We start from the raw sequence: 25,316 nt of genomic DNA, 5'->3' as shown, positions 1-25,316 counted from the left end.
GGCGCGGGCAATGTGTTTGCGGACATTTTATTGCCGAAACCAGGAGGAGGACGAGAGTGCAGAGCAGTTCATTTACGAGAAGTTACGCATGTTCCGCCGATTGGGGACAAGTGGGGACGTGAGTGCGGCGTTGCCAACCATTGTCGAACAATTGCTGCCAGAGTTTCGCCCCTTCATGAGGACGGCTGCTGGTCGTGACACGGAGGAGTTCGTGGCCCTCGCCCGCGTGATCGAACGTGACATGTCGCAGTGGAGGACGGCACTCAGGGGCGCGAGAGCTCCCCGTGCTCGCTCGGGGCCGCGAGGGGTCACCGTCACAGAGGTCACGGACAGTGACTTGACCGTGGTGAGCTACGCCGGCGGCGCGGGACCGCGCAGGACAACAGACCGCGGTGGCACCAAGGAACGCCCGGAACCAGCTGCGACAGGAGGAGGACGTCACGAGCGGACAGATACGAGAGAGAGGGACGAACGTCCGCCGCGATGCCGTTTTTGCCCGGACGCGTACCATTGGCATCGCCTCTGCCCCACCAGAGCCGCGTGGGAGGAGGCGCGCGAAGGCAACACGTCGCAGGCGGGAAACGCAGGACCGGGGGCGGAGGGACAACTGGGTGCCGCTCCCCGGCCCGCCAGCCACCGGCAGTCCCAGTAACTGACAGAACACGTCGACCACCACCGGCGCCTACCGCACTAACGTCCTGTATGCCGCCGGGAAGCAGGGGACAACGGGACTACTCCTCATCAGCTGTCCCCATGCCGAGGCAACTGCGGGGACAGCTGACTGCCGGCGCCACCACCGCGGCCCTGAGGCCGGGTATACCAGGGCCGGACCAGCCGCCTCGTCGACACGCCGTCGACGGGGTGGACAATCAGAGCATCAGCGCAGGCGTCCCGCCGGCCATCTCCGGGCAGGGACAGCTGACTGCCGGCGCCACCACCGCGGCCCTGAGGCCGGGTGTACCAGGGCCGGACCAGCCGCCTCGTCGACACGCCGTCGACGGGGTGGACAATCAGAGCATCAGCGCAGGCGTCCCGCCGGCCATCTCCGGGCAGGGACAGCTGACTGCCGGCGCCACCACCGCGGCCCTGAGGCCGGGTGTACCAGGGCCGGACCAGCCGCCTCGTCGACACGCCGTCGACGGGGTGGACAATCAGAGCATCAGCGCAGGCATCCCGCCGACCATCTCCGGGCAGGGACAGCTGACTGCCGGCGCCACCACCGCGGCCCTGAGGCCGGGTATACCAGGGCCGGACCAGCCGCCTCGTCGATACGCCGTCGACGGGGCGGACAACCAGAGCATCAGCACAGGCATCCCGCCGGCCATCTCCGTGCAGGGACAGCTGACTGCCGGCGCCACCGCCGCGGCCCTGAGGCCGGTTATACCAGGGCCGGACCAGCCGCCTCGTCGACCTGTCGTCGACGAGGTGGACCACCGGAACGTCAACACGTCGGCGCCGGAGCGAGCCGCGGACCTCGCCGCGAGTTCCCCACGCCCGGACGGCCAGGTGGCCGGGGGCGGTGGGGGACAGACGACTGCACAGCTGGGGCAGGTCGGCCCCGAGGAGCCGGAGCTGCTGCGAATTCCTGTCCGCGCTAACGGGCGGGAGATGCTGGCCCTGGTGGACACCGCCGCCAGCCGAACCTACATCGCGGCCCACCTGGTGGGAGCGGAGGCAGTGACACCGCGGAGGGAGCTGGTGCAGCTGGCCACCAGGGATGCCGTCGTTGCAGCGGGGGGCATCACTCAGGTAACAATGAGCATCGTTGGTCACGTTAGCCACGTCGAGGCCTGGGTGGTCCCCGAGCTCCGCGAGGGGCTGATTCTGGGGGTCCCATGGCTGCACGAGGTCGACGCCACCGTGGAAGTACGAGCTGGCCGGATGCACTTCGGCACCCAGGGGCGCTGGACGGTGTACGGCGTGCACCAGGTTCCCCCCAGTCCCCCTCAGTCAGTCATTCGCCTAGAAGACCTTCAGCACGGTGTTCCAGAGGAGTACGTCGATGTCATCAACCATGTCCTCACCTCTCAGGCACAGGTATTTGCGGCCGCGGACCGGCTACGACGGACAAACGTGACGGAGCACCGGATACCGATGGTACCGCACCGCCCTCCCTTTGAGAAGGTATACGGATTTGGCATCCGGGAACGGGAGGCCATACAGACTCAAATTGACGAGATGTTACGTGACGGGGTAGTGGAACCCAGCACCTCCCCGTATAACTCACGGGTGGTGCTGGCCACCAAGAAAGACGGAAGTCTACGCTTTTGCGTAAACTTCAAGGCGATAAACAAACTGACCATTCCCGCCCCGCCCCCGCAGATCAATATCACAGACGCACTGGCAGGACTGGGGGACGCCACTATTTTCACGACACTAGACTTAAAATCAGGCTACTGGCAGGTGCCGGTATGTCTGGAGGACCGCCCTAAGACGGCATTTACGGCACCAGACGGTCGACGTTACCAGTTCTGCGCCATGCCGTTTGGTCTCATGGACGCCCCTGCCACGTTCCAGGCCCTGATGGTACGTGTTCTGGATGGGTACATTGGTGAGTTCGCCAGTGCCTATCTGGACGACGTTATCATCTGGTCCAGGACGTGGGAGGAACACGCGCACCATCTGGCATTGGTGCTAGAACGTATGGCCAGACACGGACTGACGTGCGCCCCAAAGAAATGCCACATTGGGGCCACGGAAATAGAGTTCCTAGGACACATAGTGACGGCGGAGGGGTGCCGCCCCCGACCTGAGCAGTTGGAGCTAATAGAGGGAAAGGGGGCACCGAAGACCAGGAAGCAGCTCCAGAAGCTGCTGGGGCTGCTCAACTGGCTGCGGTCCTTCGTCCCCGACTTCGCCACGGTGACGGCCCCGATGACGGACCTACTGTCGCCGAAGACTAAGTTCCGGTGGACCCCCGCCGCGGACGAGGCCTTGCGACAGGTGAAGCGCCGGTTCAGGAACTGTCACACGCTCTCACGCCTGGTGCCCAGCCGCCCCATCTTCATCCAGACGGATGCGAGTCAGGAGGGGATGGGGGCGGTGTTGTACCAGATGGATGACCGGGGCGAGAGGCGCGTGATCGAGTACGCCAGCGCCAAGTTTGGGCAGGCTGAGCGGAAGTATCACGTGAATGAGCAAGAGTGCCTTGCGGTGGTCTGGGCCCTACAGAGGTACCGTCACCACGTCGAGGGCCGCTCATTCACGCTGAGAACCGACAGCCAATGCCTCCGCTGGTTGGACTCCGCTCAGGGCCGGAAGTCTAAGTTCACTCGGTGGGCCATGCTGATCCAGGAATTCTCGTTCACGGTCGAGCACATTCCTGGACGTGAAAATCAGTTGGCCGACGAGTTGTCCCGGAATCCGGACCCTGAGAATGAGTTCCACGACGACCAGGGCTGGGAGGAAGTGCTCCTCCCTGAGCGTGAGCGCGGGGTAGAGGACTCGGTGCCGCGACCGTGCGCGTTGTACGCGCTGACAAGCCCCACTGCTCCTGCACCTGACGCGCGACCCGAGACTATGACTGACCTGCTGGCGTGGGTCCACGCGGCGCAACTCCGGGACCCCGACACCCGGACCCGACTGACAGAGTGTGGGGAGGGGGTGATACCGGGCTGCCGGAGCCTGAACGGGGCGCTCCAGACCAGGGGGGCTCACAGGTCGAGCGGGTGGCGGACCCACGTGCCGCCCGAGGCCAGGCGCTGGGTCCTGAGCTACCTGCATGACCACCCCCTGGCGGGACACCCGGGCGCGGAGCAGACGCTGCGTGAGGTCAGACGGACGTTCCGCTGGCCTGGCGACGCGGCAGAAGTAAGACGCTACGTGCGGGCCTGCCTGCGTTGCCAGGGGCGGAAGTCCAGGCGACCCGACGGCAAGGAGCAGCAGGTCCCACGACGGCCCCGGAATCCCTTCCACACTGTGGCGGTGGATATTATGGGGCCGTATCCTCGCACGTCCCGTGGTCGGCGATTCATTGTTGTGGTCACGGATGTCTTCACCCGCTGGGCGGAGGCGTTCGCAGTACCAAACGTGAAGGCCGGCACCGTGATTGCCCTGCTCGAGCGCGAGTTCTTCCCGCGATACGGGTACCCCGCGGTCCTGCTGACGGACAACGGGGTGCAGTTCACGGGGAGAAGCTGGCGAGTGTCCTGCGCGGGTTGGGGGGTGGAGCATCACACGACGCCCACCTACCATCCGCGCGCGAATCCGACCGAAAGGCGGAATCAGGACATTAAAACTCAGCTGCGCATCCGGTTGGACGAGGACCACACCAAGTGGGACCTGCACCTGCCGACGCTGCTGTTTTGCCTGCGCCGTCGGACGAACGCGGTCACGGGCCATTCCCCCGCTGAACTGGTGCAGGGCCGGAACCTCGCCCTGCCCGGGGAAGCGCGCGCAACCCCCGACTTGCACAACATGACCACGGACGATCTGCGCGAAGACGCCCGACGTCGCCAAGCTGACTACCTGACTAGACGTACGCCGCAGACGCACCAGCCCCCAGCACGACTAGAGCCTGGCCAGCAGGTGTTTGTTAAGTGTCATCACCTGTCGGCTGGCGAGCGGGGCTTTTGCGCCAGTCTGGCTCCTAAGTGGGCGGGGCCACAGGAGATCGTAGGCAGACTGGGCACCACCTCGTACCTCGTGCGTCGCGCCGACGGACGGACAACTAAGGTGCACAGGGACGACATTCGACTGATAGGCGACCCGCACGACGAGTACGACCACGACGACAGCGGACCAGTGGACGGTGACGAGGCCGAGGATGACGTCACCGAAGGTGTACTGGCCGACCTCGGCGCCCCTGTGGTGGTACCGCCGGAGCCGGACCTGGGACGTCGACGGGGACACGCCCACCACAGGTCACTGCGGGGGGTTGGCAGGAACGTTGACAGGGACGACGACACACGGGACGGGACCGATGACAACGTCGCAGTAGGAGTCCTGGTCGACCTCGATGACCCCGTGGTGACGCCACCGGAGCCGGATCAGGGACGTCGACGGGGACACGCCCACCCCAGGTCACTGCGGGGGGTGGGCAGGAACGTTGACAGGGACGACGACACACGGGACAGGACCGATGACAACGTCGCAGTAGGGGTCCTGGTCGACCTCGGTGACCCCGTGGTGACGCCACCGGAGCCGGATCAGGGACGTCGACGGGGACACGCCCACCCCAGGTCACTGCGGGGGGTGGGCAGGAACGTTGACAGGGACGACGACACACGGGACAGGACCGATGACAACGTCGCAGTAGGAGTCCTGGTCGACCTCGGTGACCCCGTGGTGACGCCACCGGAGCCGGATCAGGGACGTCGACGAGGACACGCCCACCCCAGGTCACTGCGGGGGGTGGGCAGGAACGTTGACAGGGACGACGACACACGGGACAGGACCGATGACAACGTCGCAGTAGGAGTCCTGGTCGACCTCGGTGACCCCGTGGTGACGCCACCGGAGCCGGATCAGGGACGTCGACGAGGACACGCCCACCCCAAGTCACTGCGGGGGGTTGGCAGGAACGTTGACAGGGACGACGACACCTGGGGCACGACACATGGACGGGCCCCCACGACGACACCGACTCAGCCTCCTACGGGGGGACAGCAAAAGGGGAACGGTGGTTGGCAACTGGCAAGAGGGGGCGGGGAACGGACGCCCGTCAGAAGGGGCGGAAGGGGTCCGCGTGGCGCAAGCATGGCAGAGCTGGAGCGCTTCGTGGACCGGGTGCTCCCGCCTGATGACGTCAGCGCCTACGCCAACGACACTGATGGACCGCTCATCGAGGACGTAACACATGACAACACTGCTCAGGGCGACCTGGTCGACCTGAGTGAACCAGTGGTGACGTTGCCGGAGCCTACCCAGAGACGTGGACGGAGGTACGTCCACTCCTGGGAACGGCGGGTGACGGGGACGGACGTGAGCAAGGACGTGACAGACGGGGTAACGGTCCGGCTCCTCAGTGGGGAGGGCGATGTCGACAGGGCCCAGCAGGTGGTCCTGGACTTGCCTTCCGGGGAGCCGAGGATGACCGCTCACGCGGGGAGGGGACCGGCGTTGCGCCGGTCCACGCGTGAGAAGACGGCCCCCCACTACCTCCGGGACTACGAGTGGGGGAGTCAGCGCAAACCCCGCGACGTAAGACAAACGACCGACGGGGGGTTACGCTGCAGCGTGATGCAGCTCCTGCCCCAGTTTGCCCGACCCGGACGGAATGACGTGACGAGCTCCGACGACCAGACAAGTGGCCGGACGCGGACGCAGCTGCCGGTCTAGGTCGGCGTCGGGGGCCAGGACGGCCTCGGGAGAGGGGGGGCATATGACGACAGTCGTCGTACCCTCCCAGATACAGAGGCCGTACCTGGCCACCGACGCGGGCCTGAGGGGGCCTATTTTCCCCCCCAGTGAACCCCAGTGTGTGCGACGGCCAGGGACGCACCCGCGTGCGCCCTAGCATGCCAACGAGTGTTTTTTCTATGTGACTTTATCTTTTATTTCAGTGTGTATATATTTGTAAACGATTAAGGGATTTGAATGTGTGTAATTAACTTATTTTATTTATTATTCATTGTGCAAGTTCGCTGTGTAATTAATGTCTCGTGTATGTCTTTGTAAATAATTCAATAACTTTTTCTGAAGTGTTTCGCCGTAGTATGTAATTGCAGCCTGGCGCGCCGCGGGACGGAGCTCTCTCCCACGCCGGCCGATTTTCCCCTCCCTCCCCGCCACCCGCGGGCGCCGGCCCGCGGGCGAGCGGGGAGAGGCAGTCGCGTCCTGGTCTCGAGCGGAGACAGACGTGTTCGTTGCTCCGCGAGCCGCGCACGTTGCGCTCGGGATTGAACGTTCGCTCAGTCCGCAGTCGGTCACGGCAGCTGAGCTGCCACCGCGGATCAGCTTAGCATTGTTAACTTACGAGTCATCGGGAGACGTGTCTAGCGGGCAGTTTCTACAACGCGAACGTGGTGCTACGAGTCTCTGAACTTTTCGCCGTCCACGGAACATTACGTAACGGGCCGCGTATGTACAGCGTTCCGTCTTCGGGCCCTTTCTCACTGGGTCAGCCTAGCATTAATAAACTTTACGATTCGCGCCGAAACGTATTTGAGAACCGCCCCGTCATCAGGGAGTCCGTGTCGCCGTGGTAGGGCACTTGTTCCGCGACGGTTCCGCCAGGCTGCGGCAGGACTTTATAAGCGTTAATAAAAGACGGCTCGTGAAATTCGTTAATGCCGTGTTCTGCTTGCGACAACCTACCAACATTCCTCGCAATCACTTCACTCTCCCTCCAGGTCCCGCCTTTCCCGGTCCCGGCCACGTTGGCCTGGACCCACACCTCTCCGACGAGGGCAGTACGGGCATAACAGGACATTTATTTCAACGGGAAAACGGGGACCTGAAGCCGAGGGACGTCAGTACAATATTTTAAAAGAGAGAGAGAAAGAGAGCAAGAGAGAAGTTAGGTTTTTAGTTATTTAACCACAGTGATTCCACAGGACACAACATGAAAAGCAACCAATCAATATCAACTCAGAAAATCCATGGAGTTGTAAAACTATGTTTTCAACAGTTAAAATGTTTATGATGACTATTATGCATTTAATTTTAAATTGTACAATTTGACATTTTGTCAAAACGTGCACACAGTTAAGCTTTCCCCATGAGACATTGAACCACACATATTCAGAAAGTGCCCACGTCCAAAACACACTTATTATAACAGACACATACCATTATCTCTCCTCCATGACTGATTGACACTGAACATCCTTACAGCAGCAAACACACATGTGGTAACGAAAGACTTTCTTCCAACATTGTTACAGACCTGCCAGTGAAGTACAACAGCTGATTATTCTCATGCAACTTCCTTTTGAGTTTGCAAGTCATTTATCTGGGACTATAACACGTGATCAGCTACTATCTACTGACCACTCGAACACGAGCTAGTGACTCACCTCCATGTTATGGTACTGTTCTCTTTGCCGCCTGCTGAGCACGCTTCTCCCACTCTTCCCGCCGCTGCTGGATCCTCTTGAACCTCGGGATGCTGCCGTCGTCTTTGGGTGCCGACGGCACGGCAGCCGCCCCCTTGTCCGTGTTGGGCATCTCCGACTCCACGCCCTTCGTCGCGGATCCCCTCGGCTTCAGGACCACTTTCTCCTCGCCAATCACTGCGTCGAAATCCTTGTCCCTGCGCGTCGCCGCCCACGCCCTGTGAGGCGTCCGGTCCACCCCGGACCCCGGGGACTCGGGAACAGTCCTGTTCCTTTGCCTCTTTTCGGGACTGCCCCCACCGTCCTTGCGAAACGTCACAGGCACGTTTTCATTCGTACCCCCATTTTCCAGCCCGGTGCTGTGAGAACGTTGCTGATACTTGTTCGGGATGTTGGACAAACGAGAATTAGAAACGGAGGTTGAAGACCGTAGCACGATTTCACTCGTCTCCACGTGGAGTTTGGACTCTGCCAAAGGTTCTTTGGTGTGTTGCTTTTTCCTGTCCTCACGAGGAGACTCGCCCCCCTCATTCTCCTTATCACTGTCTCTGGACTTTAGACTTGTCTGGTCGTTGGGAGCGTGATTCTCCCATGACTTTGTCCCTACCGGTTGCAGCAAATTTTCTGTGTCGCTATCTTTCAGCTTTAAAGACCTGCGAGCAAAAACTTTAAGAAGTTCTGGTTCCTCATCCTTTTGCTGCCCACTTTCTCTCGGCAAAGACTTTTTCCTTAGCACCACTTCCGGCATTATGGTACTGCTCTGCAAGCCAATAGGCACCGTGGCAGGCAAACATTTGCTGCCTTCCCCTTTCCGTATACCAGCATCTTTGTTCGCAGTCTTGTGGGTGGGAAGAATCTCATTTTCATCTCCACTATTCTGATACACGTTGCCAGACACACTTCTGTCGTCTCTTCTTTTACCTTTAGATTTGTTGAACACCACTTCGCTTATACCGATTTCATCTTCAACTTGTGCACAGCTTTTTTCAATAATTTTAATATCTTCATAATTAGAACTCATTTGCTTCTTCATAATTTCTTTTCTTATTTCAGCAGAATCTAAATCGACCACAGACACTCTAGGGGTTGTTGATACAAGCTCTGAAGACAGAGACATAATAGAAGTTTTTATATCACGATTGTTTTGGCTGCCGGCTACAACATGCTTGGATGTCTCTACCGAAGCTACGTCATCTCCTTGCTCCGATAAATTACTTGCGTAAAGTAAGTCATTTGTTGTATGAGAAATGTGGACCAATGGTACCATGGTAGAACAATCTGGGCGCACACGAAGCTCCAGCAGTGAGGGCTGTGAATCAGCAGAACACTCTTTTTTCATACTTTCGCAGCTTGTTTCCGATATTTTTATAATTTTAGTTAGATTTTCGTTGCTTTTTGAAAAAGAAGGTACTCTCTCAGTTGTAGCTTTAGGCGAATTAAACTTTTCAGAATCGAAAATTACATTTGTAGAAAGGACGATATTAGATGGTTTGACATCCACACGGTTGAGTTGCACTCTCAAGAACTCTGGGACGTGAGGAGTATTGGGTACGTACTTTGGAGTTGCTGAACGAAATGAGTGCTTCAGCTGTTTCTCGTGATGTGGTGTTGGAGTGAAATCGGTAGAGATAGTAGTTGTGTGAGTAACTGTAGACATTTCATTACAAGTATAGGAAATAGATTTCTCCTTACTGATTTCTAAAGTATGTGTGTAACTACCAATGCTCTCTGTTGACGACGATTTCTTACTGGCCGACGAAAGTTCTGGCGACGTCAAACCTTTGCCTTCTCCGAAGCTACTTATGCTTTCCAGCGATGAAGATTTCTTCATTAGATGCTTTGTGTTTGTTACAGAAAATGAAGAAGTATTTGTCTTTCCAGTGTAGGAAGTATCCTTCACGATACTCCTTGTTACAACCACATTGTTCTTTGTGTAAAGTCTTCCTTGATCAAAAGATGTTTTATCTTCTTGTGATGTGTGGATAATTTTCTGCTCGTCTAGAATTTCTTCAATAAGGTTAACTTCTTTAAATGGAGTGCTTTCACTGGATGCATTGGTATCTTCCAAGGAGTCTAAATAAATAATTTCTGAAGGACTGCTATAAGATACCGTGACTTCATCGAGTTGCGCATCGACTGCATCTTCGCTTAAGCTATCGAGTCCACACTCATCATCCTCAATTTCCACATAAGCATCTACTTTCAACGGTACATTGTGAGGTTGCGACTTTGGCAACGCATAATCCAAGTCCCCTCTAAAACTGTGTGATTTTTTGACGGATAAGTTACTCTGTTTCCTCTCGCTGCTTGGCTGAATAAGGGAAATACACTCTCTTTCCTCATAAGAAAAGTCTCGAACCCCTAAATTCATGATGTTATTGTGAAAGGGGCCTAGACCAGGCAGCCTTGGTATCTGTTTAAAATCTTCACTACTTTGTGGCTGCAACGAGAAATCCAAAACTGCTGGTTCTACATCCACAGCAATGTCATTATACGCTTGTCTACGACTTACCTCGGGGCTAGCAGGTATGTTTATTGGCTCCACTCTCTGGCGCACTTTTGTCCGTAAGCCGCCCCCTACTTTAGCTCCATATGGCTTTACCACCTGTTGTTCAGCATGAAAGTACTCTACCGCATCTTCATTTGCATATCGACCTTTGTTATCGATTCGTTTTGGAATAACCTCCCCCACTGGTAACTTCACACTTGTTTGCTCTGAATCCTCGATCTTCTCTTTCTTCTTTTTCCCACTTCTCCTGGACAGCAACCTCCCAAAGAAAGTTATCTTGTCTTCTTTCTCCTTATAGATCTCATCTTCCTCCTCTTCACCCACAGTGCTGCAAATTTCTTGGGGTTCCTCCTGCTCCGAGTCAGACGTCGGTCTGCCGAATCGCTGGTTGGTAGCACTGGAGCGGCTTCGTGCAAGCTTCACCGGCGACTCCTTTCCCTTCAGGGCTAGTCCAGGGGGAAGAGAGGCAGATTTCAATTGGGTTTCGAGAGGAATTCTGTGATTGCCAGCCATGGGGGGCCCTGAAGTTCTGTGCACGGCAAGGAAGTCATCGCTCGTACTAAATGCGGCAGAGAATTCTGCAATGAAAGCAAGCCATGCATGAACACAGAGTGACAGGCAATGCAGAGGCGAGCATGCAAACACTTGCTTACAAAGAAGCTTAAAACACAACAGCCACGAATAACACAAACATAGCACTCTAGTATGTAGCTGAAGCCAGTTACAGAGTTACGAAACATTAGAGAGCACAAGTTATTTAGCAGCATTTTAGATAAGTAGAGCACAGTGTAGTATTTGTGTTCTTAAAGGTCTCTATCGATTCATTAACAATTTCAGAAGTCGCTCAAAATCTTACAGTGATTCATATGTTCTGCTATGCCGACAAAGTAGATTCATTTCATAACCTCCCAGTTTAGAAAATGCAATCAAAAACTGTAAAGTATTTTTTTTAAGTACTGCTATTATAATGAACACTTTAACCATGAAACTAAAAATATATTCTTGGATAGAAACTCAAGTTCCCTTCAATTAAATTTAACTTAATTTGTAGAAGCTTTGGAAAAAGAATTTTAGTTTTTGCTGTAAACTAATAAATATGATGGAAAACAATTTTTACGCACTGTACACAGGTCAAGGGTGAAACCAGATGACACTTTTGGGAATGGTGGGTCTACATCATCAAAAAGTAATCTGGGAAGGCACAACCAATACTACAGTTAATACTACAGTTTTCACATTTATTTTAAAATTTATGAGATCTGTTCACTATGCATGTTCATAAAAAACGAACTTGGATGTATCCAAATCTATAGTTTTTGTAAATATTATGATTGATAATACTAGAGGCAAGGTAAGTTTGAGTGAAGCCATCACCATAGAAAATTCTGAACATGAATGGCACAGTCTCTATAAATTTATTTATGTTTTAAAAAAAATAAACTTCTCTTTTTCTAGCAACCAGCCACTGAAAATGTACTTCGCGCTGCCCACTTGATAAAAGATAGACGCGATTCCTTGTTTATGCTTTTTCTTTTGGTCACAAATTAAATTGGATTTGCTCTCGTATGAAACTGTTTTATTCAGAAAATGTCTGCCATGAAAAAAAAAATTTTATTCCAATAAAAATTTGATTAAAAAGCCTCTGAAGCATTCTGCTAAAACTTTATCTTCATTTGGTGCTTATGCTCAGTTTTTGGGATAAAAATATGTTTAATAAACCCTTCTGTAGTATTATGTTTGGGAGACATAGTAATAATAAAAAAATAATTTTAATATTAAAATCCCTTATTTTCCTGCAACAGGCTACTCGGTATCGACTTAGGACTAGCCGCTCTCCACTCGTTTGACACAACTATGTGTTTGTGTTTCCTTTGCCAATGAGTAATGTTGATTAGCCCTTATAAAGTATTGTTCTATTCAGAAGGAATATGCACTGTATTTCAAAAAACCAATGTTTCAACTAACATTTCCAAAAGACACCATTAAACTATTATAATAAATATTTTAACAGTGTGAGATTAAATGTGTTATTTTGCCTATGTACCGCATGAATGTTCATTTTGTGTATTATTTGCTATTTTTCATGTCTAAAGTAGAGGTTAAGTAATGTTTCAAGTCTCCTTCGCTTTTATCGGAGCCATTTAATTATATCTGACCTGGAATTATATTAACAAAAATGAAAATTCAAACAGAACCTTGTATGCCCCATTTAAATAGAAAAAGAAAAAAAAGCCTTTACAGTCTGGGTGATGGCAGACTGGGGCACAACATTATCCCCTAAAATTACTAATCACTTGTGAATTTCCATGACTTTTCGAGGATTTCTTGATAATTCCCAGATTTTTTTTCCGACCCATTCCAAATACCCAAACTTTACATAATGTGGACTTCCTGCTCCTGAACTAGGAACTGTGAAAACTCTATAGCAGCCGTAACTGGTGAAATGTAAACTATGACAATTCATCAACTGAGTGAACAGTGACGGGAGTACAAGACATCTGTTTTTTTTTTTTTTCCTATTGTAATTCGTTCAGTGTACCTTCTTTTGGCTCCGGACTGACGCTCCGCCCTGACGCCTCTTCGTTCACCTCGGGAGTCGCAGGTAGCGGGCTGGCAGCTGACAACTGAAAACATACGAGGAAAATCACTAGAAGAACACGAAAAAAAAAATTTTTTTTGTGTTGAGAAGAACAAACTTCAAAACATTTTCCATTGAAGGCAAAAAATATCTTATAGTCAATTCTTATTTAATAAAATTTCTTGGACATACACCATTGAAGTTTTGTACAGTTTGTCATGTAAAAAATTAATAAATGCAAACGGAAAAAAAACAAGCCTAAATCAGCCTATGTCAAACAGAGACACCCAACGATGAACCTAAACAGGTATTATCGACAACAAAATGATGACAGCACAGATGATCACATTCAAACTTAAATATCAGACAGCACAAAAATTTTGTGGAAGGAATTTAGTTATGAAAAAATAACAACATCACATACGAACACAGTGGGCTAACAATGACGAGGCAGTTCCAACAATAACAGCAAATGCGGACAGACAACAAAACCTGGACAACGCAGCAGATATAAGAACACAAAGATGAAGATAAACAGATATTATGGACAACACAATGACAACACCGAAGAACACAGTGGGTTTACTATGACAACATCAGGGCAGCACTCGTCTGTCATTAGCTGTGCTAGGGGAGGAGGTCGCAACATATACAAGCCCCCTGTTGTTTTCCAGTGTGCGATATCAGTCTGTCTGTGCCAGTTCACGAAACTTCACAACTGGGTTTATTTTTATTTGTTATTTTGCATTTATTAATTTTTTTTCCCATGACAAACAGTGTAAAACTGCAATGACATATGTCCAAGAAATTGTATTAAATAAAAAAAAATTCCCATTGCATGAATCATTAAAAGAATGAACCATCTTATTAAGGTAAACTATAAAGCTGTACAAATACAAGCTTTTATTTAAATTCCCTGCATTTTACACTTCCCTTCACTATACGATACTTTTTATGTGGTCCCGTGTAATGCTTGCTAAGTTGAAATTTTCCACCTTTTAGACCTATCTGTTTATCTTTTTTTTTTGCAACATTTTTACTAGGTTCCTTGAGAAGTGCAAGGATGGAGCTCTGTTATAGTTACCGACCTACGACTAATGATGCACCTTGGACATTGCGAATACTCTCTCCATTTCATAGCAACTCTCAAGATTCGGTCTGTCCTGCTATGTTCAGGGGCGCAACAACAGGGGGGGGGAAGGGTATTTTGCCCCCCCCCCCCCCTCTGAAACCTTGAAGTGGGGGCAAACGGGGGCAAATAAAGTGCTGTGTAATCAATTTTTAGATATTAAAACTGCTTAAATAGCACCATTTTCCACCTTGAAATACAAATTTTCCCGGGGGAGGACCCCCGGACCCCCCCGCTTTAATAGGGGGGATAGATGATTCTTTATAAAAAGGAATATTGCCCCCCCTCCCCCCCCTTTTGGAAATTTTGTTGTTGCGCCCCTGGCTATGTTGGTATGATTTTTTTCTCTCTCTCCAATTCCAGATTTTTTACGAGGAACTAGTCGCGAATGGAAGCGAGCGGGCCGGGTATGCACGCACGCGTGCGTGCATGCGGCACGTCGGGAAGCGTCGAAGGCCCCAACCTGCTGCGCTCTCCGCCTGCGCGGGGCTCCGTGCGTTCGCTTGGGCCTGACGGACATCTTATGGCGCGCCGCGCTGTGGCTGAGCGGCACGCCCGACACCCCCACGTCCAGCTCCGCGTCTGCAACCAGCACGAACACCGCGCTGTCACCGGCGACTTTGAATACATATATATACTGTATAGAAGTCGCCAGCCCAGGTTAAAATTTCTAATACGGTTTAGAGGTAGTTGGTTAATTCACCGCCGCAATCGCCACCATCTCTAGGGGCATCGACTTGTGGTGGTCCCTAGCAGACAAGTGTCGAACTCTTCAAACACCCACTTCCCCATTCCCGTTGAACGACCTTGAGCTGCAGTGAATGATTGATGGGGGGTGCGGGGAATGACATTGGCGACAGTGCTGCGCTCTAACGTGTAAATAACAACAGACGATACAGGGTGTCACGGCAGCGCACTGCAGCGGTGAAGTTCCCAAGCTGCTCATCCTACGCTCCTGAAAAACGTAGAGTAAATCCTATCCACTCGCGACTTCTATACAGTATATATATTCACAGCCGGCGACAAGGCACACGGACCAAATATACACTACTTCCGACCCTTCAAAACACGGGCCTCCGCCGTTCTGACACACATTACGCACATGTTATAAATAAAATACTGAAATTAGTTACACAGTAGCATTTCTTAATCAAAACGGCACCTCGGCAAAGAAGAATATTGCTTAATTGAAAAATGACTTTTATGAATTTAACATAATTAGTAACAAGACATTTGATTAATCTCCGAGAGAAAACTAAAAATATCACATTCTAAAGAATAAACACAACATTATTGAAGTGAATAAAACAACTTGAGAGCACTTACGTCCAAACCATAGTAAAATAATTTGGAATGAACTGCAAAATATTTTGATGGATAAAGAAACTACTACAATCATGTGACTGTGGGTAAATACCACAGTGTAAATTATTTGAAAGCAATCAATAAGAAAAGTGGTTTTTGGTTTTAATACCCAACCCCCCCCCCCCCCCCCCCAATTCTCTCTGCACCCCCAAATGGAATTCTGTGTACACTACTGTAATACATGAAGAAATTTCATTATTGTAGTTTAAATACTAACAACATGTACTTTCAAGACTTGGTGGAAGATGGAATTATTGTGAAATATTGTCAAATCTTTTTAATCAATTAAGTGTCATGAAAATGTGAGCTCAATACCCATTACCAAAGAAGTGGTGTCGGACTATTCTTCCCCATCTTGCACCCCTTATTTTTTTGCACACAACTAGTATTGTTACTGAACACTAGCCTATATACCTATATTATTGAATTCAAAGTTTTGCTTGTAAAAAATTGCAGTAATAAAACTGGCGGAACACACTTTCCTTGATTTTTTAACTCTTTGAACTTCGATGTTGAGCCAGGATCGCCTTCCTTATTTCCTGTTCCGATTCTTCGTTGAATCTGGCTCTCCTGACCCTTTGAATCACACTGCATAGAACAGTCACATGATTCAATAAATTGGAGAGAGAGAGACATTTGAAAAACAGTTGGAACAGGATTTTAAAAATGGCAAACCTGATTCAAGATAGGAGTTCGAAGGGTCAAAGTAGTACATCATTCCAAGGTGTGTGCTACAGTCATGCAGCAGTCAAAACTCTACAGTGGGGCTACTTTTTGTGGAATGTTTTCGATTCAATACCAAAACGGACAAAATGAAATAAAAGTTTATCAGTGTCCTAATTGTTGAAATTGTAAAAAATCATATCAAGTGTTACTGCTAAACTGCAATGAAAAAGTTTCTTTATTATTCTTTAAGAGCGATTAGGCCATTCAAATTCATATAAGAAACAGACATGCAGTTATTTCCAATATTCTAATCTGTCTCAATAAAGTCACCATTTTGTTATTTGCAAGCAACTTTGTCACAGCTGAAAATCTTGAATATGTCATCATTTATTTGAATACAAATTGTTTAATTTGCATTTTGTAGGCACATGTAGAATTTATGTGTGCACCATAAGAAATTATTCAAAGATAATAATTTTAAGAACATATATGGTAATAATGCTTAGATAGTTTCAGAATAAATTAGTAGTGAAATAATGTCACATAACGGTAAAATAAAAGGAATCATATACTTTACTGCATAACAATTTTTTTGGAAACATGCATAAATATTGAGTCAATTACCGTTATCATAATATGCAGTCTTCTTGTCATGCAGTGACAGCTTGGAAGAATGGCCTGAAGTTTGACCGAAGGAATCCTGAAAAAATAAAACACGAAATTCAGAAATTAAGTTATTTGTGAATGTTCAGCCCGCACTTGACTTCACTATCAATCATGTGTCTGTATGCCATAAATAACAAATAGCAAGTAAGTGGTCAAATAAAATAACAGATTGAAATATTGAGGAGGACCCCACATAAATTCACCCAAAAAAATGACTTCACAATAATCTAGAGCAGCGGTTTCCAATTTTTTCGGCCAGGAAATCCTGTGATCGACTTTTCTTTTGGCAGAACCCCAACTCCTTCAATGAAAGTTATTTGACAATAATTATGCCTGATTTATATGGCATTCGTCCTGACTCATGGAACCCCTGTGTCCCTGCCACGGAACCCTAGGGTTCCGCGAAACACCTTTCGGGAACTGCTGATCTAGAGCTCAGTATCAGATTATAATTTTAATTAAGTACTATAGTATGTACAGTAATGCTTGTACAGAAAGCATAAAATCAAATACTAAATACTGACGTATTCATTTTTTTATTTTGATTGATTATTAATGTTCAACTTAATTTTGTCTTGCACTTGAGATCTCTGTACACTTCCATATTGTAACTGCGATGTTATTCCACAACACGGAAGCCCAAACAATATATACCTAAGATATATCAGCCATAATGGACCACTTAAAACTGTCACAGAGTTTGTAAGAACTAACATCACGCATTAAGCATCTCAGCCATCTCTATTGCCAAGTTATGTGGTATTTACTCTGACTTATGTCACAGAAAACTATTGCAGATGGAAGGTCCTGAAATGAAAATGTTTCAATAAGCAATGAAGTGGCCGCTATCACGTGTTATGGCACGACAGTTGTATAGTGCAGGTGCTTTGCCGGGGGGAAGAAGAGAGGCATGTTAGGGAGAATGTGCACGAAGATGAAGTACCTCATCCATTTCTGAACTACCCATGCTGAGGAGGGAGCCATCGCTGCAAGTGCTGTGAGATTTTGTAGGGTTCTCCTGCAACACAGATCATTTCCACATGCATCAGAACATAACACCCTCAATTCTGCATAAAGTTAATACAGTATACAATCAATACACATTAACATCATTTCATTTAAAAAAAAACTTAAGTTATGTGTTCAAGAAGAAAATATGTCAATAATTATTATTTGCTTCGCATCCATAAGAATAACTTTATGGTAGAATAATATTTAAGTAGGTATGTATTACTAATTCTCCATATATACATGCCTACATGCATAAATATAAAAAGTTCATAAATTCCTGAGCATATATTTCTCAACTTTTATTTAGGTATGTTATACATAATTGTATTTTACAACACACATTTACAAATCATACATTATCATTATTGTTATTACAATGAAAGAAAAAACATATTTCCCAAGAATAAATGACTGGAAAAAGAAGCCCCCTCAAATACAAACCTATCTCGTTGCTGTGCTATAAAACAATAATCCCATTTGTGACAATTCAGGGACATATACATCATTTTGCAAGGACCAAGTATAGAGACAGCCGAACTGGTTGCCTCAGGGTTCTACAGGGTGGTTTGAAAAGAGGAGGATGCCCCCTCCGCCCCTCCCTGAAATCAATGTCTGCATTAGACTCACTTTGGGTATAGCCTGTGTCATGCAGCTTGTCTCGAATTCAAAAGTTCTCAAAAGTCATACCAATGGTATATACCTCATTCTGCCTGTGTTCTGCCAACAGTGTTTGTACACAAATTCATGTGGTTTTCAGTGTTCGTAAACAGCATTATGTGTTGCATTGTTAGGAACAGGTTGGGAAATGGATGCTACTGGTGCCACTTCCAAAAACTGTCAAATTTGAGACAAGTTGCATGACCCCATAGGTAGGAGGGGGCGGGCGGTATATCCCCCTTCCCAAAATCATAATTTTTTTTTTTTCCACCGACAAAAAGAAATAATCTGAAAACAGACAGCGGGCCAAGTGGTTCTGTCCCCCCCTTCCCGCGTAAATGAGATTTTGCATAATCTCCTGCTCCTAGATGTTCAGATGGCACAGATGTCTTGGTGGCACCACCAATAAGCTCTAATAAGCAGTTTCCCATGTGTTTTGCAGGTACTTGAACTACGGCAATAACAATAAATTGACAAGGTATAAATTTAAAATTAAACTACAGTCATATTGTTTAACTTGCTTAAAGATTTTCCAAAGCACTTTAAATTTGCTCGGAGTTTCAGTGAAGAGGAGGTGGCGTAGGGTGCGGTGTTATCTGGCACTCCACCTCTACTGCAAGTACTATATACAGGAGGGATACATAGGGATGGAGATGGAGGGGCTATATCTCCACCCCCACCCCCAGCCTGCCCCATAATGAAATTATTCTACATATTCTTATACAAAGTCTGCGTCGTCGTGCACAGGCAAGTGCTTACGCGGAATTTCTTTTAGAAATGGATTGGGGGTAGGGAGAATATAACCACATTGCCCGCTGTTTGTTTTCAAATTATTTCCTTTTGTAAGTGTTTATTTTTTTAAGGAATTTGGGAAGTGCCCCGCGGGGGGAGGGGGTAGATTTCCACCCATCCCCTTCCCCTCCCCCCTTGCGTACGCCCTTGAGTCTATGAGAGCCAGCAAGAGCAATAAGTGCTTTGAGAATGCTCTAATTAACCTCGACACGGGTAGAGGGAAATGCTTCGGAAACGGCCGCAGCTCCACTTCACAAAAACACAAACGCCGGAAGTCGCAGTTTCACCGAGCGCGATGAGCACGCAGGGGGTCGCGGCACGTCACATGACACCGGCAACACCGCCAACACTGGCAACACTGGCAACACTGCCAACCCGTGTAAACAAGGCCCGCCGACAGCCGGCGCAGCGGGTTGCGACATCACAGCCGGAGCGTCTCGTTACAAACCCCCCCCCCCCCCCAACCACCCAATAGGGAAGAAAGCGGCGAGGAACCGGAAACAGCAGCCGGAGGAAGTGACATCCTCCGCGCTTGCGCAACGCCTTCACCCCCCCCCCCCCCCCCCCCCCCTCCTTTACAATTTTTTTCACACTACATCAACAACTTCTGGCCGCGAGACGTGTTCCAATTGGGAAGCCTAAGATGTACCTACATCAAGCTCTGTCCCTGCCTGAACACGCCCGAATATTCACCCTTCGGCCAACCTCGGGTTTATTTATATATATTTATATTTCTCTGTTTATTTTAATGTATCTATACTAACCTAACTAACCGTCCATAGTGTTTTAATGTAGCTAACCTAACCGACCACTTTTAATATTGGAATTAATTTTTCCTGCGCAAAAATAAAACAAATCCCGAGGTTGGCCGAAGGTGAATATTCGGCCGTGTTCGGGCAGGAACAGAACTTGATGTACATCTTAGGCTTCTCGTTCCCGTTCCAATTCCCTGAAATCTATTCGACCGACGAAGAACATCTGCTGCAGGATCGTCACGGCAAAAATAAATCGAAAACCGCTATACGACTTGTGGTCTAAAGAGCTTCCCAAGTATGGTACACGTCTTTGAAGTTGGGGCCGAACAACAATTTTTATTGTAAATAATAGAGAAAGTACTTAAAATAGAACACTAATCGTATGGATTATGTTTTACTGAATTAAGTTCTGCAACCACTGCAAATTTTGTGGCAGTATAAAAATGGTGTCATATAAATAATTTGAGGTAGTAAGATGTCACAAAAATATGTGGGAAATAAAGGTGTTACTCCCAATTATTTCAAGTCTGCAACAGCCACAAAATTCGCGGTGGATAACGAAGTAAAGTTGCCAGACCTATCTATATGGCCCTGTGGTTAGTTCGCGCCTACTTCACAGGTTCAGTCGCTTTGAAGGAGAGAGATAAGAACCAAAACACGCCGTCTAGGTTTCAGAAGTTTTAAGGCCGTGACATTTTTCCATCGTTTGCATTTTCAAGATATGGCATTGTTAAAGCATAGTATATAATTACGTGGAATCCCTGAAGTTAAAAGTGACTGGCTTCTACAAATAATTTTCACTGTGAAGTCACTGGCATTTAGTATTTAATCTGTATGTGAGAATGTCTACAACTTAAATAATACTGCCAATAGACCTGATGTTAAAGTCTTTGAAAACCTCTTAATGTTTTATGATATACAGCGATCTAATTTTTTTCTTTAATATTAAACTATGAATAATAGTTATATCACAAAAATTATTGTTACTAATATGGCGTATTTCAGTTGCTATCAAAAACAAAATAAGACATTGTCATGCGCATTTTTTTTTTACATCAGACGGTGATGCAAGGGTGAGCGATAGGAATTCTAATACGCCATATTGGTTGCAACAGTTTTTATGCCATAACAATGTATTATCGTTTGGTATTAAAAACGCCTTCGTTAAGGCATACATCACGCATTAAGAGATTTTTAAAGACGTGACATTATTACCGATGAAGACATTAAAAAAAACCGAATTCATCACTAAACGCCAATGACTTCTCCAGTATTAGGAGTATTAGGACGGGGGCTTAACAACACAGCCGTCATGAGAAATAAAGGGCCCACGGGCAAATAATTTTGTAGGGCCCACTCCCATTACTTAAAATGAGTTGCAACTTTTCAAACACCGTAATTATATAATATTATATATATATATATATATATATATATATATATATATATATATATATACTGTAAACGTTGCCGTGGTCATAACTGAACACCTACAACTATCGCATAACACACACACACACACACACACACACACACAGTGCCTAGGTTTCAGGGATTTTGTTTTATTTCCTCCTCCCCCCCTTTCCCATTATTTAGTGATTCCTCTCTCATTGGCCTGGTATGACAGTGTTCACGAAGGAGCGCGATTGTACATTATTTGTGACGTCATACACGGGTACTTCAAATATATAAATTCACAGTAGAGATTCTAATGGTGATCTGAAGCCGAACGTGCAGACCGCATGAAAAGGGAGGGGGGGGGGGGTTGTTGTCTGGAAATGGACATGGACGTACAGCGCGGCTGTCTGTGTAAGGGCACGCCCGCGCCTAACACACATTCCCCTCGGAGCCGCCGGCACAGAGCCACGCAGACCCGCGCCGCACACAGACACAACACACAGACACACCGACACAACACATCGCACGTCCTTGTACCAGCACGCCGCGTTACGTCAGCTCGTTCACGATCACGCTCCACATAACGTGGCGCAATGACCGTCCGGAACCCCCCCCCCTCCCCCCCCCCCCCCCAAAGACACGTAACCCACGCGCGTTCGGCGCAGTGACACTAGACTCCTCGTAACAAAAGACTGAGGACCGCGTTCCGAGCCACGAGGGTTGCTTTCAAGACACCAACAAACTCTCCTTCTCTTTGGAACTCGATCCATCGAATTCAATATATCGAACCACATAAAATGCTCTACAAAGATTGGATTCAAATAAACTATAATTTTTTTTTAATTGAAAGACATTTCACAAGCTTCAAGTCCTTGATAACACAACGCAAATCTCGCTCCTTTCACGTACAACAATAATGTTACAGGTTCGAAAAGGATCGCCCAATTAATTAAATACAGTTTTTTTTATCTACTAATATTTACATTATAACAACCTAAACGTCTGTCCACAAATCAACCACTCTTTCATTAAGTCCACAGTTTACCCTCACTAGAGCTATGCTCGACAGTGGCGCACTCTACTGCTCGTCTCTTACAGCGAACCTCTGTCACAACTCACTGCCTCGCGCCACTCACTCGTCCGCCGCGCACACAACACCTGGATGCTTCAGTCCACGATGCACCAGTCTCCGCACACGAAGCCCGTCGCTCGCCGTCCGCTGTCGCTGGCCAAGGGGTTACTCATCATCTTCACTTCACTCTCTCATCACTCAAGAGGATTCGCCGGTGTCGCCACCAGCCTCGGTCACTCCCTCACCGCTCACCGCACGCCGGCCTCCGTCTTGAATACCTGCCGAGCCCCGGCCTGGAAAGGTCTCATAAACCCTTCCGAGGTGTCGCGTCATCAGAACTTCCCTATTTGACACTCGAAGCTCCGAGAACGTTGGCGTCCTAGTTACGCCACTTCACGCAGACGAGGCTCTGGGAACGTGCCGAGCCCTCGGGAGACACGCCGCTAGGGGATTGCTCCCCCCCTTTTTGGTTTTGTTTTACCCAGCCCTCTTAGCGTCAGCCCTGCCGGCATGGGGCCCCCACGGGCGAGGATACGGAATACGCCGTATTATCAATCGTGAAAGGTGTTAAGAACTTCGGCTGTGACCAGAAGCCGAGGCTACCCATCCCAGCATTGTCACCGCCTCGGCCCCCCTGCCTCACTCAGCTGACCAGACAGTTGGCTGTGTCCTTGGCCGTGTGGACTTATGTCAGCACTGCTGGCGCATATCCCGGATCTCCCACATCACACCGGGACCCCTCAGTCACTCAGTGAACCCATTGGTCTAGCTGTCCAGGCCAGTGCCGGAGCTGTGTCATCGCTCACAACTCATTAAAGGGCTGCCCTCGAGACAGAGGGGGAGGCGCCGCTCCTAAATAGGGTCGCAGCAGAGGGACAGAAGCTGCCCATCCCGGGGGATGGGGTCTTCCCTGGACTCCACCCCACCACCCCCCAACACTGGCCGGCGCGCTGGGCCGACTGGTTCCGTACCAACATGTACACAGATGAGAAGGTTTGCGTGCTTCAAAAAATTTTTCTTTGTATTTGACCGAATACATATGTAAGGTTGATTCAAACAAATATTTCGTTGTAGTAATGATTAGGTTGATCCGGAAAAAAAAAAAAAATTTTTTGTCAACTCTATATTTTGTTAGGGATACAAAATAAAGTTTGTTACAAATAAAATTTGCCATGGCCAACCATATATTTCGTTACATCAAGTATATATTTGTTTCGCAACATAAAAATATTTGTCTCCTACAAAACAATCTTATCTGTGTAAGAGTTGTTAGATTACTCTTTCACTATTAAGGACCACGCCTACATGGCATTGCATGACATTGCAAAAATTTGCACATAATTAAGAAATATACACGGGCAGTAACGATTTTTCGACTTATCCGCAGGCAACAATTCAGGAGCTGGGTGTACCAACATGTCTAACATGAATACACGGGTTAAAAAAAATATTAACTTCTTTCTTCATTATCGGTTTGTGTATCTCGCTTTTTCAAGGCAGGAGCGACATATACGCGAAGACAGTGTGTCACACTGTAAGGATTTTTATGTCAAACTTTTAACTGCCTTTTACTCTCTCTCTCATTCTCTCTCTCTCTCTCTCTCTCTCTCTCTCTCTCTATATATATATATATATATATATATATATATATATATATATATATATATATATAAGTGTAACATCTTAGCTCTCGGTATACGGCATTTGGTAGGTGAAATTTGGTGAATAGAACGGAAATGCATAACGACGGTGCTGCCATCTGTTGCGAATGGCGTGAACTAAAGTTCACAAAGCCAGAGGGAAACTTTATAGTATTAAGTGTTTAATGAATTTTAACAACACAGGCCGTATTTTAATAAAATTAATTGTAGAAAGTCAGGTCCAAAGCCAGGGGTTTAGAATTTTTTTAAAAGTCTTTTTCACTTTTATCGAAGCCGTTTTATTATATAACTTAACATTTCGGTCTGCAAATGGAATGATTCGATAGTCGAAGTAGCTGCTCCGGCAGCGAATTTTTAGCAGCGGGTGCGGAAACTACTTGAGATTCGCGTTCAGAAATGTAGTTGAAGACATCATTTGCGTTTATTTATCACTCGGCATTATTTTAAATTTCGTGTCAGATTTTCTTATTATAAGTGTATTTGCAACACGAGAACACGTGAATCTGCTCGTTACCGGCGACTAATGTTACACATAACTGGCGAGTACTCAAAGAATTACACACACACACACACACACACACACACACACACACACACACATATATATATATATATATATATATATATATATATATATATATATATATATATGTAGTAGGTCGTAATTCACACATTAACTCTATTTTATGAAGCGCGGACTCGTAATTTGAACATTCGGTCTTGAACACCTAATAAAGCACCAAATAAAATTTTAAGGTTAATCTGTATTGTACGGATTAGCGCCAAAAAAAATCGTAAAAATATGAAATAACTTTCATTATATGCTATCTTACGTCCTCTTTTCAGAACCGCCTGCGGAGATAAAAAATTCCAATTACTTTTGGAGATATCGAATTTTTTAATATTCATTTTTTGGCAATGTTTTTAAAAAAAAAAATTTAAAAATCCGAAAATACCTTTATTCTGTGCTCTTTAACTTCCTCTTTTCATTAAACCCGGCGGAGATCAGAAATTCCAAATACTTTAGGAGATATGGAATTTTTTAATTTTCATGTTGTGC

General features: G+C 47.8%; 1 protein-coding gene across 8 annotated transcripts in view; it reads right to left on the bottom strand.

Moving 5' to 3' along the window:
* The window catches only part of LOC134534122 (uncharacterized), a 259,877-nt gene that overhangs the window by 5,659 nt on the left and 228,902 nt on the right, over positions 1 to 25,316 (bottom strand). For 6 of the 8 annotated variants that reach the window (XM_063372201.1, XM_063372203.1, XM_063372204.1 and 3 more), the window contains 5 exons: positions 17,854 to 17,928; positions 16,869 to 16,944; positions 14,677 to 14,795; positions 13,046 to 13,130; positions 7,963 to 11,084 (listed from right to left, as the gene is read on the bottom strand). In XM_063372201.1, the coding sequence (XP_063228271.1) occupies positions 7,966 to 11,084; positions 13,046 to 13,130; positions 14,677 to 14,795; positions 16,869 to 16,944; positions 17,854 to 17,928 (3,474 nt within the window). In that variant the 3' untranslated portion in view covers positions 7,963 to 7,965. Of the gene's footprint in view, positions 1 to 7,962; positions 11,085 to 13,045; positions 13,131 to 14,676; positions 14,796 to 16,868; positions 16,945 to 17,853; positions 17,929 to 25,316 lie in introns of those variants that run through there. The other 2 variants (XM_063372202.1, XM_063372209.1) reach the window with 2 other exon arrangements.

This window comes from Bacillus rossius, chromosome 7 (genome assembly GCF_032445375.1).
Source record: "Bacillus rossius redtenbacheri isolate Brsri chromosome 7, Brsri_v3, whole genome shotgun sequence".
NCBI lineage: Eukaryota > Metazoa > Arthropoda > Insecta > Phasmatodea > Bacillidae > Bacillus > Bacillus rossius.
Note: the sequence above shows the minus strand (reverse complement) of the source record. Positions and strands in the feature narration are given on the sequence as shown.